This window comes from Sceloporus occidentalis, unplaced genomic scaffold (genome assembly GCF_023333645.1).
Source record: "Sceloporus occidentalis isolate IW3139 unplaced genomic scaffold, rSceOcc1.0.p SCAF_18, whole genome shotgun sequence".
Lineage (NCBI taxonomy): Eukaryota > Metazoa > Chordata > Lepidosauria > Squamata > Phrynosomatidae > Sceloporus > Sceloporus occidentalis.
In genome coordinates this window covers 12634184-12647825 of record NW_028316998.1, presented here as the reverse complement: position 1 = coordinate 12647825, position 13642 = coordinate 12634184, and the positions used below count along the sequence as shown (strand labels likewise).

The 13642-nt window shown below is 37.1% G+C and overlaps 1 protein-coding gene across 1 annotated transcript; it reads left to right on the top strand.

Annotated features, from left to right (window-relative positions):
• Positions 1-258: 258 nt before the first annotated feature.
• LOC149302666 (polypeptide N-acetylgalactosaminyltransferase 4-like) lies at positions 259-13436 on the top strand. Its single transcript, XM_089482251.1, has 10 exons — positions 259-635; positions 1891-2060; positions 3449-3638; positions 4251-4436; positions 8598-8715; positions 9094-9270; positions 11324-11455; positions 12045-12155; positions 12628-12780; positions 13305-13436. The coding sequence occupies exons 1-10, from the start codon at positions 259-261 to the stop codon at positions 13434-13436; spliced, it is 1746 nt and encodes a 581-aa protein (XP_089338377.1).
• The last annotated feature ends 206 nt before the right edge of the window (positions 13437-13642 follow it).

The window sequence follows — 13642 nt, the reverse complement described above, 5'->3', positions numbered from 1 at the left end:
TGGAAGCATGTGCTCCGCAGCAGCTGCCTGTGATCTATGAATTGCATAAGTGAGGCAGACATTGTAAGCCTGATGCTATCTCAAAAAAAGAAAATCCCAGGGTATTTCTGCTGCTTGAATTTTACCAATTTTACCGAAAATATGACATGCAAAATGCATTACTATTAAGATGTTCATATTATAATTTTAATATTATTTTCTGATTTATTCTAGATCCTCTGTTGATTTTTGCATTGGCTAGACTTCACATCTCATGCAATGAGGATCCGTCTAAGAAGAGGGCCACTGATCGTGAAAACATGCATACTGTTTGGCCTGTTTATGATCACATATGTAGTAGTAGAATTTTCCGTTTCTACTTTGCACTCTTCAGGAGTTAGTCCTACAACCAAAAAAAGGTGGGAAAGGGAATTTGCTGCCACAGAGGATCAAATGGAGGACATGAGTCGCTCAGTTTACATAAAACCACCCCCAGATCCTAACTCACCCGGGGAATGGGGCAAGGCTGCTCGTCTGCAACTGAATCCAACGGAGAACAAATTACAGGATGAAAGCATTGAAAAATATGCTATTAATATTTTTGTGAGTGACAAAATATCATTGCATCGACACATACAAGACAACAGAATGTATGAGTAGGTATTTTGAACATGCTTGGATGCAACAAATAGAATATCCATGCCGATTGCTGTATGTTAACTAGAATTGATATATAATACATAAACCAAATTGTATCTGCCTAAATGTCTTGAATTTCACATTTTGCTTTATGGATAACACAAATCACCATGATCCTTGGCCAGTACACCCAAATAACATCACATGCACCTCTACTTTTTCCTCTGTAGACTGAGATGTTTCGATGGCCATGTTACTGTTCCACATCAGATAATGCCAGTACTTCCCATTTAATGATTAAAGTCCCTCCAGGTTGTCTAGAGCAGATCACCTGAGTTGGGGAAAATGGTTAGAGGTGAGATGGAAATATGTATATTGGCAGGGGCCAGACCTTCCATACCCATTCAGCTACCTCACAATATGATATCATATCACAAGACATTGCCTGAAAATCATGATTGTAACCAAGTAACACATTTAAATTGATATTGTTCCATCACCCTGAGCTGAACATGACCTTCTTCCATATGTATTTAAGGTTTATTACATACGTTAATACCCTGACAATGTTATATATTATAAATGCTTTCCTCCATATGTGTGCCATCATACGCACATTAATGCATACGATAGCTGCATGGTACGATGACATTTGTATGGTGTTCTTTCTCCAAAGCATGGAGACACAGAGTACTTTAAATATGTATTCTGGGGCATTTAACTTTATTTGAAGTCACTTGAACTTTTGGTCTGATCTACAGATTGGGGGGAAAAAGCAATAAATTCATCAGAAACCTTCTGTATATGCGAGAACAGTGATGCTATTTTTCTGTGCTTAGGATCTGCATTATTATTATTTCTCCTTGTTTCTTAAATTTCAATCTGGGAGCCTTACACTCATGAACGTGGGAGCTGAAGAAATTTGGAATTTGACACTTCTCATCCATAACGCTCTTTCATCCCTTTACCAAAGTTTACTTCTCCTGTTATATGAGGCTCCGATGCGCATGTTTCTATGCAAACCTTTTATCTCGTTGGTCATGGACGTGTTGGAGATCAAATGCTCATATCCTGTCGCGCTACCTGCTAGGATCAAATCTATAAAAGGACAGTTAAAAACTTTGAAGTACAGCAACTATGAAATCTGTGACATATATGCATGTTTCCTATAAAATGCCATTCCATTTGTAACTGAAGTCGCACAGGTTTTGGAAACCATGGTTTAGATTGTAAATAGAGTTGATAATAAAACATTTTTTATCTGATTTTCAGATGTAAATCAAAGACCTTCAACTACAGAAAGCTTCCTACAACATCCGTTATTATTGCTTTCTACAACGAGGCTATGTCAACTTTGCTTCGAACAATACACAGTGTTTTAGAAACGTCTCCTTCAGTGCTTCTGAAAGAAATTATATTAGTCGATGACTTCAGTGACAAAGGTACCTGTGCATTTAGTCTTTATTTTTTTTTTTTCCGATGGGAGTATGTTAAAATGGTACTCCAATAAGGAAAATAATATTTAAAGTCTCAATATATGCAACCCTTGTAGCTCATTTATTTCATGTTATTGATTTCATCTTCAGGCAGGGTGATATATAAAGTTTTTGTAATGGGACCTGAATTTTTAATATTCAGATTTATTGTTATGGTTTTAACATCTGCTTGCAATTGTTTGATATCGCAATCTATATATTGCTTTTCATGCTCTGTATGCACACTGTTAAGTAGCTTTACTGGATATTGGTATTTTGTGTAAGTTGTACCATAAATAATTGAACTGTGGTGTTAATAGCAAGACGTTTATTTATCATTAGATTAAAAAACAAAAAAAATAAGATACACAAAAGATCTTAATAAAATCACATAAAAAGGACACATAAACTTTGCTGCCATGACAACAAAGAACGAGCACTATCACAGGGATGTTAAATATAAAAAAAAAAACACATTCACTACTGTTAGGTTAGGTAGTGGTCCTTGTTTATAGAACAAAATGCAAATTCCATTCATATATCCACCCTTGAAAATAATAAAGTATAGTCACAATGTTAATAGGATTTAACCGCTAGTATGCCAAATACATAGGAGTTTCTACAAGGAAAAGAAAAACTTCTGGTAGCAGGCAGAGCGGGGCTCAGATGGCAGGATACATCTATGTCCTAAAAAAAAGCAATTGCTTGAATCGGTTTTCTGTAGGGTAATGGGGCTGCAGCTTTCTCCCACCTCCCCCAATGTTAACGACTTATACTTTGTGTTCACCCTTAAACCTAAGGCTTCGTCTGGGGAGAAGAGAAGCCTGCTGTTTGGTCTGTGACCAATTTGAATAAATTAAAGTAAAAAAAAAAAAGTCCTAAAGTGGCCGTCGGACCTATGGAGCAGACATCCAGCATGGCTGCCCGCTGCCATAGAATCCAGTGATGATACATGAAATGTTTTAGACGTTGTGCTACTAGCTGATATACGGTCACGTCAGTTGGATAACATTCTGGTAGAAAACCCTAATGCCTGCTTGTCACAGGTACCCCACCATTAACCTCCCCCCCGTCCAATAAAACACCCATACCCAAGTTGGTAGCTATTAATAAACTTATCAGGTCCTGAAACAATATAGCCTTCCCTAATGAAAGAGTAAGCTGCTTCTAAGATTGTCACCTAAATGTAACTATAGATAGGATAAAAAAAAAACAAAAAACTGGATCAGCCTCCCACAGGAAGGAGTTAAGCATTCTGTCTTCTTACAGTTGGGATAGCTGAATGCCGCTGTGCTGTCTGCTTTACAAGAACTTGCTGTGTCTTATAACTAAAATGTATTTTCTCTTTATTCCAGTTTACTTGAAGTCCCAGCTTGAAACTTACATTAGTTCCTTGCAAAGGGTTCGTTTAATAAGGACCAACAAGCGTGAAGGGTTGGTGCGTGCTAGGCTGATCGGTGCTACGTACGCCATAGGAGATGTTCTAACGTTTCTGGACTGTCATTGTGAGTGTGTCTCTGGCTGGTTAGAACCACTTCTGCAGAGGTATGTTGTAAGCCTGTCCAGTGTGACATTTTTCATAAAAATGTTTGGGTTTATTTTTGGTTTGTGTATATAAAAAAAAAATCATGTGTATATTTTCTGAATAAAACAATGATTTGGAGTATATATCTATAAAAACACTAACATTCAAAAGTTTGGGGTCACTTAGGTGTTTTTCATGGAAACCAAGGACATTGGTCTAGCTGCCTAACAATTCCGAAAGTGTTTTCTAATGATCAATTAGCCTTTTTGAAGTTGAACTTTAAAATGTAATTTTAGCGAACACAACGTGCCATTGGAACACAGGAGTGATGTTTGCTAATAAAGGGCCTCTGTACGCCTGTGAAGATATTCCATTACAAATCAGTCATTTCCAGATACAATAGTCATTTACAACATTAACAACATTAATTGTTCCATTATCATTTTAATGGACAAAAGAGAGTGTGTGTGTGAGACATATATATATGTGTATATATATATATATTAGTAAAATTATTTGCCTGTGTTTTTTATAATGGTGCAATTTCTTGCTGCAATACGATGCTTTTGTATAGTCTGTACTTACCTGATTATTTTATTCTTTTGTTGCTTCTTGCCCCTTCCTGTATGAAGAATTGCTGAAAATGAAACTGCCATTGTCTGTCCGGTGATTGACACCATAGACTGGAACTCGTTTGAGTTTTACATGCAGACAGGAGAGCCCATGATAGGAGGGTTTGACTGGCGGTTAACCTTCCAGTGGCATGCAGTCCCAGAAAAAGAGCGCAAGAGGAGGAAATCCAGGATAGACCCTATCAGGTAATTCTCTGCACACTCAAGTCATTCGGACAGTTATGTGATGGGATCATCAGTTGTTTTATATCGCCCCATATACTTCCCCATATGAAAGCAACATTTACAATGATTTATTTATTCTTTGAAGACTGTAGGCTGGCCAGTATTATCTAATAAATGTTACAAAGGGGTGGAAAAATGTTACTCTGAAGGAGACTATAACCTTTTGGCCTTAAATTTGTGCATTAGTCAGCTATGCAAAAAAAGTTGTAATAAAAAAAAAAAACGTTGACTGAACCGCTCATATATAGTCTAGACAAGCTCTCATCCCCCAATACACGCAGAGGAACTAACTCCATCACATCATTCTCTTCTCTGGATCTTGGGTCCACCCTTGGGTGTTTTTTGTTTTTACATTACCTCAACGTTTTCCGCTTTTTGTACGAAGTTAAAACAGCAAGCAGTGCCAATCATATAATATGTTTTTAATTATTATAGATTGTAACTATCTTCTGAATTTCTGTAAATTTTATTTGGGAATTATACCTGAGGCGTAATGGGGCAGTGTCCAAAAAAAACCAAAACAAAACAAAAGTGACTTGTTATTAACAAGTCACTAAGTCACACGAGTTGGTATGTCACTCTCAGATGTGAGGCCATCTGTTCACTGCATGCTATCTTCTGCAGTGCCCCATGTTCTTTGAGCATGGCAATAACTTGATTTGCTTATGAAGTCAACCCTCTGCTATGGCCCTGTTGAAACTGGCCTAACAAACATACTTCTGTATTTAGGTCCATCGTTTTTGCTTTCTCCCTCTGTAGAAGCCCAGGTCCCTATCTAACATAATCATGGAAATTTAGCTTTGCAAGCCCATCAAGAAAAACCAGCTTTTTATTTTTCTAGACAACCTTTTAGTGAGTGGGTGGAAAGAATGCAGGGGGAATAGGGTATTAATAAGTAAGGTGGAGGAGTGCAACAATCACTCATGCCTCCAGGATTTTACCTGTGCTGCTCCAATTATCTGGCATTCCCTACCTTATTCTATCACACTTTCCCCTACTTATTCTAACCTTAAATGCTCACTAAAAACCCACCTACTGAGAGAAGCAACTTGCATCCTGAAAGAAAACCTCGTCATCATTCCCTCCATATGAGTCTTCACCCTAACAGTGCTTCTCCTCCCGTCTCATGCCCCCTCAACTTTGGAGGATTTTTTTTTATCTGTTCCTCCTTTTCAGCAGATTTTGTTTCTTTGTCAATGGTTCTTCACTGGGAAATTTGAAGCTCTATTCAATTTTGTCTACATAGTCACTACATGCATCCATATTGACACAGTTAATTCACTATAAACACACTGAGCTGCATTATTGCCAAGTGTGGGGTGTTTGTCAAACATTTGTAAAGTTATGCTTATCCCCTGTCTTTGTTGTTTTTTTGGAATATATAATTATGTGGTTTGTTATACATATTTGGTTTGCAAAAAAAGAAGGCAAATACAGAAGGGCTTGTCCGGAGATATATATATATATATATATATATATATATATATATATATATATATATAATATAATTATATATTATGTGTGTGTTCTACACCATAATAGATATGACCGTAAAATGTTATTGAGGTTTTTCTGGATTTCGTGAACAATCGTGTGGAAATCCTTTGACAGTCACCATATGGGCAACAGTATTTTTCACATATCAGGAGATTTCAGCGTAGTCCTTAACCCCTTAACGTCCATTGACGGGTCAGACATGTCACGCAAAAACACGTAATTTGATTAAACAAGCCTCTACGATCTACGATCACTTTCATCGGTTAAACGGTGTTGCTGTAATGCCTCGATGTCGAGGCATTCAGCAACACCGAGATCAGCATCAGGGACCTTGTCTGGGCCCCTCCCCAGGGCGTCAACATCTGCCACACGCCGTATAGCGGCGGACACCTGTTTTAAAAGTGTTTAGGGGGCGATCAACAATTGCCCCCTAAACTTCAATGGTGTTTCTGAAATGCCTTGATCATGAGGCATTCAGCAACACCGAACACTCACCCCAGGACACGCTGTGACCGCAACCGCGTTCTCTGCATTCTCTAGAGAACTCTGGCTCCACTTGCAGGTTGAATAGAGGTACTGCATTCAACCATGCAAGTCAATGGAGCCCAGCTTTCTAATCACAACATTATTAGTAAAATATTTTTTTTTAAAAAGAAGAAAAATATGGTAACATTTAAAAATAATTATCCATCAGAGGGACCATCCAGTTCCAGCAAAATGTAAAATAAAGTCCAAAAAGAATGAAATAAAATTTATTATTATGAGCATGTGCTAAAATTAGTGCTGTATCTTCCCAAAAATCTTCACATGGAAAGTAAAAGCATTTCAAATATCCAAGGGGTGTCTAAATTGGGGTAAATTGGAGTGGCTGGGAAAGGGTTTAATACCAGCATTTGAAATACCTTGAGGTGTCTAGTTTTCAAAAATATATGGTTTGATGTAAATTGCATTAACCGGCTTCAAAGATACCCGAAATAGCAGAATGACCAGCTTTGGCAGAAAAAAAATGGTTTTAAAATGGCAAAACGCTACTACTTATTGCCCCATAACTTGCAGAAAAAAAGCAAAAAAACATTGGGTATTTCTAATCTCAGGACAAATAGTAGAATCTATTTAGCAGGTTTTTTCATTAGTTTTTTTGGATGAAAGAAGGATTTTTTGGGTAAAAGTGAGAAAATGTTTTATTTTATTTTTTTGAAATTTTCATCTTTTTTTTTTTATGGGAAATTAGATAATATGATCAAAAAATTGTATCTGAAAAAATCTTTAAAATGTACAATGAAGTACTTTGGCCGAACACATCTCCTGTAACTGGGGGGGGGGGGGGATTGGGGATTCTTGGCTCTTGTATGTGTTTAAGTGCGTTTGATGCCTGGAATGTCCCTTTATGCTTTAAGGGCAGACGGGAAGCTAAAGTAGTTAGTATGTGTTATTTTATCCTTTAACAACATGTCAAGTTTTTGACCCAATTATACATAATTAAAGGTGCTGCTTCTCGTATTCTTGTCATTGGAACATTAAGTGCTATATTAGAATAATAATTCCTAGTACTGTTAAATGCCATAACCCTTCCCAGAAATACTTATTTAATCTTGTACAATGTTGTCTCATTTTTATTTTTTTTACAGATGCATTTCTCCCAAAAGCATGCACTGATAGGTTGTCACCATATAAATTTCTCTTGTTTTTATATGATTAAACCTTTGGAGGAAATGTTTACCATACATGATTCAATAAATGTTTTGTCTAAATGGAATAGTACCTTTAAGTCATGAACGTGCTTTTTATGTTGAAATGTAACTATTAAAACAGCTACTTAACACCGGTAATTTACTTCTCTGCCCTGAAGCTACAATTCAGGTTTCACAAGGGTTGCTGCCAAAATAGTGTCACGCTTGGGATTGGCCTGGATACTTTCCTGGATACGGGCTTCTTGTATATTCACAGTTATTTAAGTGCTCTATTGGGTTATTGATTGTTTGATGAGCAATATCTTTGGTATTTGTGGTTTAATTATTGCTTAATGACACTAAATTGTTCTGTTATTTAATTAAATTTCTTTAATTAGGTGCACTTAAGAGTTACGGACACAATTCTTACACTTACATACATAATTCATGCACAGGACAGTATACTATGAACCAAGTTAGGGACAGTCCAACTTTATATACATGTATATGTATGTCCCAACTTTATGGAGTTGAAATATGTTAGCAATTGCATCTCAAATGTATTCCTGTTGTGAGACTCTTTAAAATTCCCTTTAAATACTTTAATTTTCAGATTTTGGATGGAGTGATCATTGGGGGAGGGGGAAGTGATGGGACCCATTTACATACACACTTTATATACACACAAATTAGCACAACAGGACATGTAAAGTAACAATATTTTGTGTGTGTGTGTGTGTATATATATATATATATATATATATATATATATATATATATATATATATATATATATATAATATATACTGATCAGCAAGCTCAGTTCCTAGTGGGTTGTCAGGTAGGTGGGAGAGTGTGGATGACGCTTTCAAGGCAGGGTGTATCGAATCTTTGGTTTATCGTGCGCTGTGCATCTCTATTCTCTTTAAGCTTGATTCAGTGTTATTTCTTACAGATCTCCAACTATGGCAGGAGGATTGTTTGCTGTGAGCAAGAAATATTTTGAATACCTTGGAACCTATGACATGGGGATGGAGGTCTGGGGAGGAGAAAATCTTGAACTTTCGTTTAGGGTGTGTGTCATCATGCGCTTATGACTGTGAAAAAAGAGCATCTGTAGATAATTTTAAATACATATGCGCACTTAAGATCTTAATAAAGGTGCCATTAATATTTTGTAGATCCACAGTTGCAGTCTACTTGTTCCCATTACACGATAGTATACTATGTAGCACAGTTTGCTTTCTCTTCCAACCATTTCAAGAGAAGCCTTGTGGCCCTAGGCGGGCGCCTACTTTGCCTATAGGTCGTGCCGGCCCTGCTTATGGTTAACTGAACAATTTAAGTAACACAAACTGACCCAACAAGGTTATGAAAAAAAGTGACTCATTCAGTCGTTTATTCACTTTTCAGTGCACACTTGAATGATTTACTACTTCGCTTACTTACAGGTCTGGCAATGTGGAGGATCTTTAGAGATTGACCCATGCTCTCACGTCGGACATGTGTTTCCTAAGAAGGCTCCTTACGCAAGGCCAAATTTTCTGCAGAACACAGCCCGAGCCGCAGAAGTGTGGATGGACGGTTATAAGGAGCACTTTTACAACCGTAACCCACCTGCCAAAAAGGTACACAATTTTCTTTTAGAAAAAAAAGATTAAAACAATTAAAGAGCAGCATCTATACTCTGGGAATCATGCAACAATACAATCGAGAAGAAAATTCCTCTAAGAAAGAAACTGGATTACAATATTCAGAGGAATTTGTTTAAACTCCTATAGAAAATAAGATCAAACAATAAAGAAAACACTTCTTCATTTCAAGTCTAGATGTCGAATTAGCAGATAGAAATCATGGTGCAATCTCACAAATTGATTATTCACCAAAAGATGAATACAGACATTTTCTAGCTAGCTCCAAAACAAACAAACCGGTTACAGATAAATATAAAAATAATATATTTAGTAGATGCTTATTGCATCAATATGTGAAATACATAATTGAATGTATAAAAAGCAATTGATATAATATACTATCAACATGCAAAACAAATACACAAGTTTTGACCCTCAAGGGGCTTCTTCAGAGGATTTTAAGAGTTGGCTTAATAATACGGACACTGTAACCATTAAGGCCTGTTTTGAGTATAAACAGTTTAGTACGGCTGGATTCAGTATAGCGCAGGTTGATTTAATTCAGAACTGTGTATATCCCTCACCAGGTTCAATTCTGTTTTAAATGTGGGGCATTCACAGAGGTCTACCCACTACCCAGGTTGCAGAGTCATTGAAGCGTTCTATAATATATTATATTATATCAATTGCTTTTTATACATTCGGTTATGTATTTTAAATATTGATGCAATAAGCATCTATTAAATATATTATTTTTATGCTCTGTAATCTGTTTATTTGTTTTGGAGCTAGCACATGCACCAGAATTTAAAGATTTTGTGTGTGTGTGTGTGTGTGTGTGTGTGTGTGTGTGTGTGTGTGTATGTATGTATATATATATATATATATATAATATAGTATTTAGGGAACACTACCAACTGGTAGTATTGCAGCAGTTCCTCTATTACATTCTTTCTTTTGTTTTATTTATTTATTTTTTATATTTTTTTTCCCCCCCATGTACTTGATCTATATTATGGCGCAGACCAATACACTGTTGAAAATAGGCATTTTTTCTAAAAGTCACTAAATTACCCTCTCATAAATCTTGTAAATGCCCAAGAAAGGGGCATAAAGACAAGATAAATCCTTCAATGCACAATCACATTCTTGCTGTTTGTTCACAAGAAATGTTTGTGCACTAAACTACATTCACTCAACGATTACATAGTGCTATGAATGAGTAGTGCAAGTCTTCCAACTCATATACCCAAAATACAGTGCCAGAATATAGGCCACACTTTTTTCCCCCCGTGACGTGCCCCGGGCGTATGTTTGTTTTTTGTCTTTTTCATTTAGCCCTGCTGCGCAGCGCTAGGATCCTACTTTCTGGCAGCCAGTGGACGTCTGCGCGTAGACAACCTCCGCTGCCGGTACTTCTCCCGGGGCTTCTATGATGGAGCACCGACATGACATAACCTTCTGGTGCTCCACCATAGAAGCCCTGGCGGAAGTGCCGGCAGCTGAGGTTGTCTGCGCGTGTTACGCAGGAGTTCACCGGCCGGCCCTGCTAGACACCAGGGAGTCTGGGGTTGCATTGGTAAGTCTGGGGGGCAAAGGAGCATATCTGGGGGGCAGAGTGGCATATCTATAAGTAAGGTGCATTATGAATTAAGGAGGGACCTTAAAATTTGGTTTTCCAAATTTCTGTTTGTATATAACATATGCTGACTAACTGCATAATAGATACCAAAAATTTTAAAATACATGTATTCCTGATCGTTAGATAAAATACTGTTCTACCATTCCACTCGTGTATTTTCTTTAAAAATTATTTTTCTTTAAAATAGCACCAAACTTTTAGTGGGTGCAGCCTATATTCGAGCCAATACAGTATTATGGAGATCAAATATAACTTTGGATGTGGTTGATGTACATCTGTATTTCTTTGTTGTCAAGCAGGAACACTTAATATACGAGTACTATTCTGTATAGTCACACTCTTAATTCCTTTAAATTTCTTTCAATTTCAACAATTAAAAAGTGTTCGTTCAATGTGTTCCCACAGGAAAGATATGGAGATATTTCAGAACGAAAAGTGCTTCGAGAAAAGCTACAGTGTGAAAGTTTTGATTGGTATTTGAAAAATGTTTTTCCTGATTTGCATGTGCCAGAAGATCGTCCCGGCTGGCACGGGGCGGTAAGTATTCTTGTTCAGAATTATATTGGTGTAATTAGTAGCCTAGGCTACTACCTAGTTCATAAAGCAGCAATGGGGTCCCTGCCATTTGTTATAGAAAGTATTGTAGAGTCAAGCATGCTAAGAACTATACTCCTGTAAACTTATTGTACATTGACATGGATGATGGTGATATTTGGGTACCATGCTAATAGCCCTAAAGAGTCTAAACCAGCGTGTTTCACATCATTTAAACCGTACTATAAATGTTCTTTATACAGTTCGCCAAAAAAAAAAGAAAGCTTAAATAAGTATTCATTGTCTTCTCACTTCAAATACACTTTAATTCACAAAAATAATGTAGTTTTAGAAGGCATTTTTTCTCTTTATACACACATGCCTATCTACATATACATATACATATATAGGCTAGTTACTGATGTGATAGATATGAACCATGGGCTTGTGTGACAATTGCTTAAGGTATGAGCCCACTTTTTTGCCACTGTGTCATCTGTAACGGACTTCTATCCCCCAATACATATTATACAGTAGGATGTTTTTAATGACACAGGGCAACGTTTTAAAACTCTGTTAATCTGCCCTATAGATACGTAGTACAGGAATATCATCTGAGTGTTTGGATTACAATGCCCCAGATCACAACCCTACTGGAGCTCACCTTTCTTTGTTTGGATGCCATGGACAAGGCGGTAATCAGGTAAGTACTATGGCTTATACATATACTGCATCTAATGTCACAATTCCTTTTGAGAGCTATTCCATATATATCATTCCAAATATATCATACAAAGTATATTAATGTGCTGTCATAGGTGTGCTATACTTTGGTAGAGCAAGTAAAGTATTGTAATTGCTTTCTGTTTTGTCTCTAAAGATTAGACGTGAAGTTTATTTCTAGAAGTATAATATATGCAGGGCAACACATCAGGACAGTTGGCAGCTATGCATATTTAACCTTTCGTGTGGCTAGGTGAAGTCATTCACATTCATATATCTGTTAAAATGCCACTGTACCTGGTATTGGTATAATTGTACCCCTTTACCATAGTGGTGTATTTAAAGTGAAAATATATTTCTCTATGGAAGATCCTTATAACAAGTGTGCTGCTGTAGTATGTGTCTGTTGTCATCTGTAGATAAATCTACAATGCGCTAATTTTATTTTTTAGTTTTTTGAATATACCACAAACAAAGAGATTCGCTTTAATTCCGTTACTGAAATATGTGCTGAAGTACCAGACCATCAGACCTACATCGGAATGCGGCATTGCCCAAAAGATAGTGATCCAATTCCTGAGAACATCATCTGGGAATTTCGAAACGTGAGTTTTGCGAGATTAGTTATTTCCTCCCTCAATATCCTGTGTTTTATGTCTTCAAATAATAACTATTCTGTTTAGCCAATATACTCATATCAGGAGTGTAACAATCATAGTTGCAACCACTTGTTTGCCTCTTTAAAACCGCTCGGGGTGGGCAGTACCTGCAGCTAGCAGCACAGAGTGTGTAGAGATGATCTTTCACACACTCTCTCCCTGCACACTGTGTCTGACTGATTCAGTGGGTAAGTGGTGTGGGCAGGGGCACATGCAGACTGTTTGGGAGTAAAGATGGCAGAAGCAAACTGTTTGGGGGCACTGACAAGCTATTTGGTGACAAAGATAGCACAGAGAAGCTGTTTAGGGTTCAGGAGAAAACCCTTTTCACTGAGAGACATGACCTCATAGTGCAGTGAAATTCTCAGCAGGAATCTGTCCTAAGAGAGAAGAAATCCAAAGTGAGTAAGGTTGAATAACTGCAGAGGTTATTGTGTGCATAATTAACTTCTGTTTGATTTGCTCTGCAGGATGGAACAATCTACCATCCACATTCAGGAACATGCCTTAGTTCATACCGTACACCTGAAGGCCGTGGAGATGTACAAATGAAGGCTTGTAACACTTTGGACAAAAACCAGCAATGGAAGTTTGAGAGGTAGAAGAACTGGAGGAACCACGCAACGCAGACTAAAAACTGATTTTTGCAGCTATAACAAAACAAAAATGGATTTGATTCCACAAAGACATACAGTTTATTTAATTCTGTCTGCATTGTACAAGACTCCTTGCCATAATCAAAACATTCTGAAGTGCCTTTTGCAAAATACAGACTGCTGAGCTTTTGTAATGTTCTTTACATTTAATG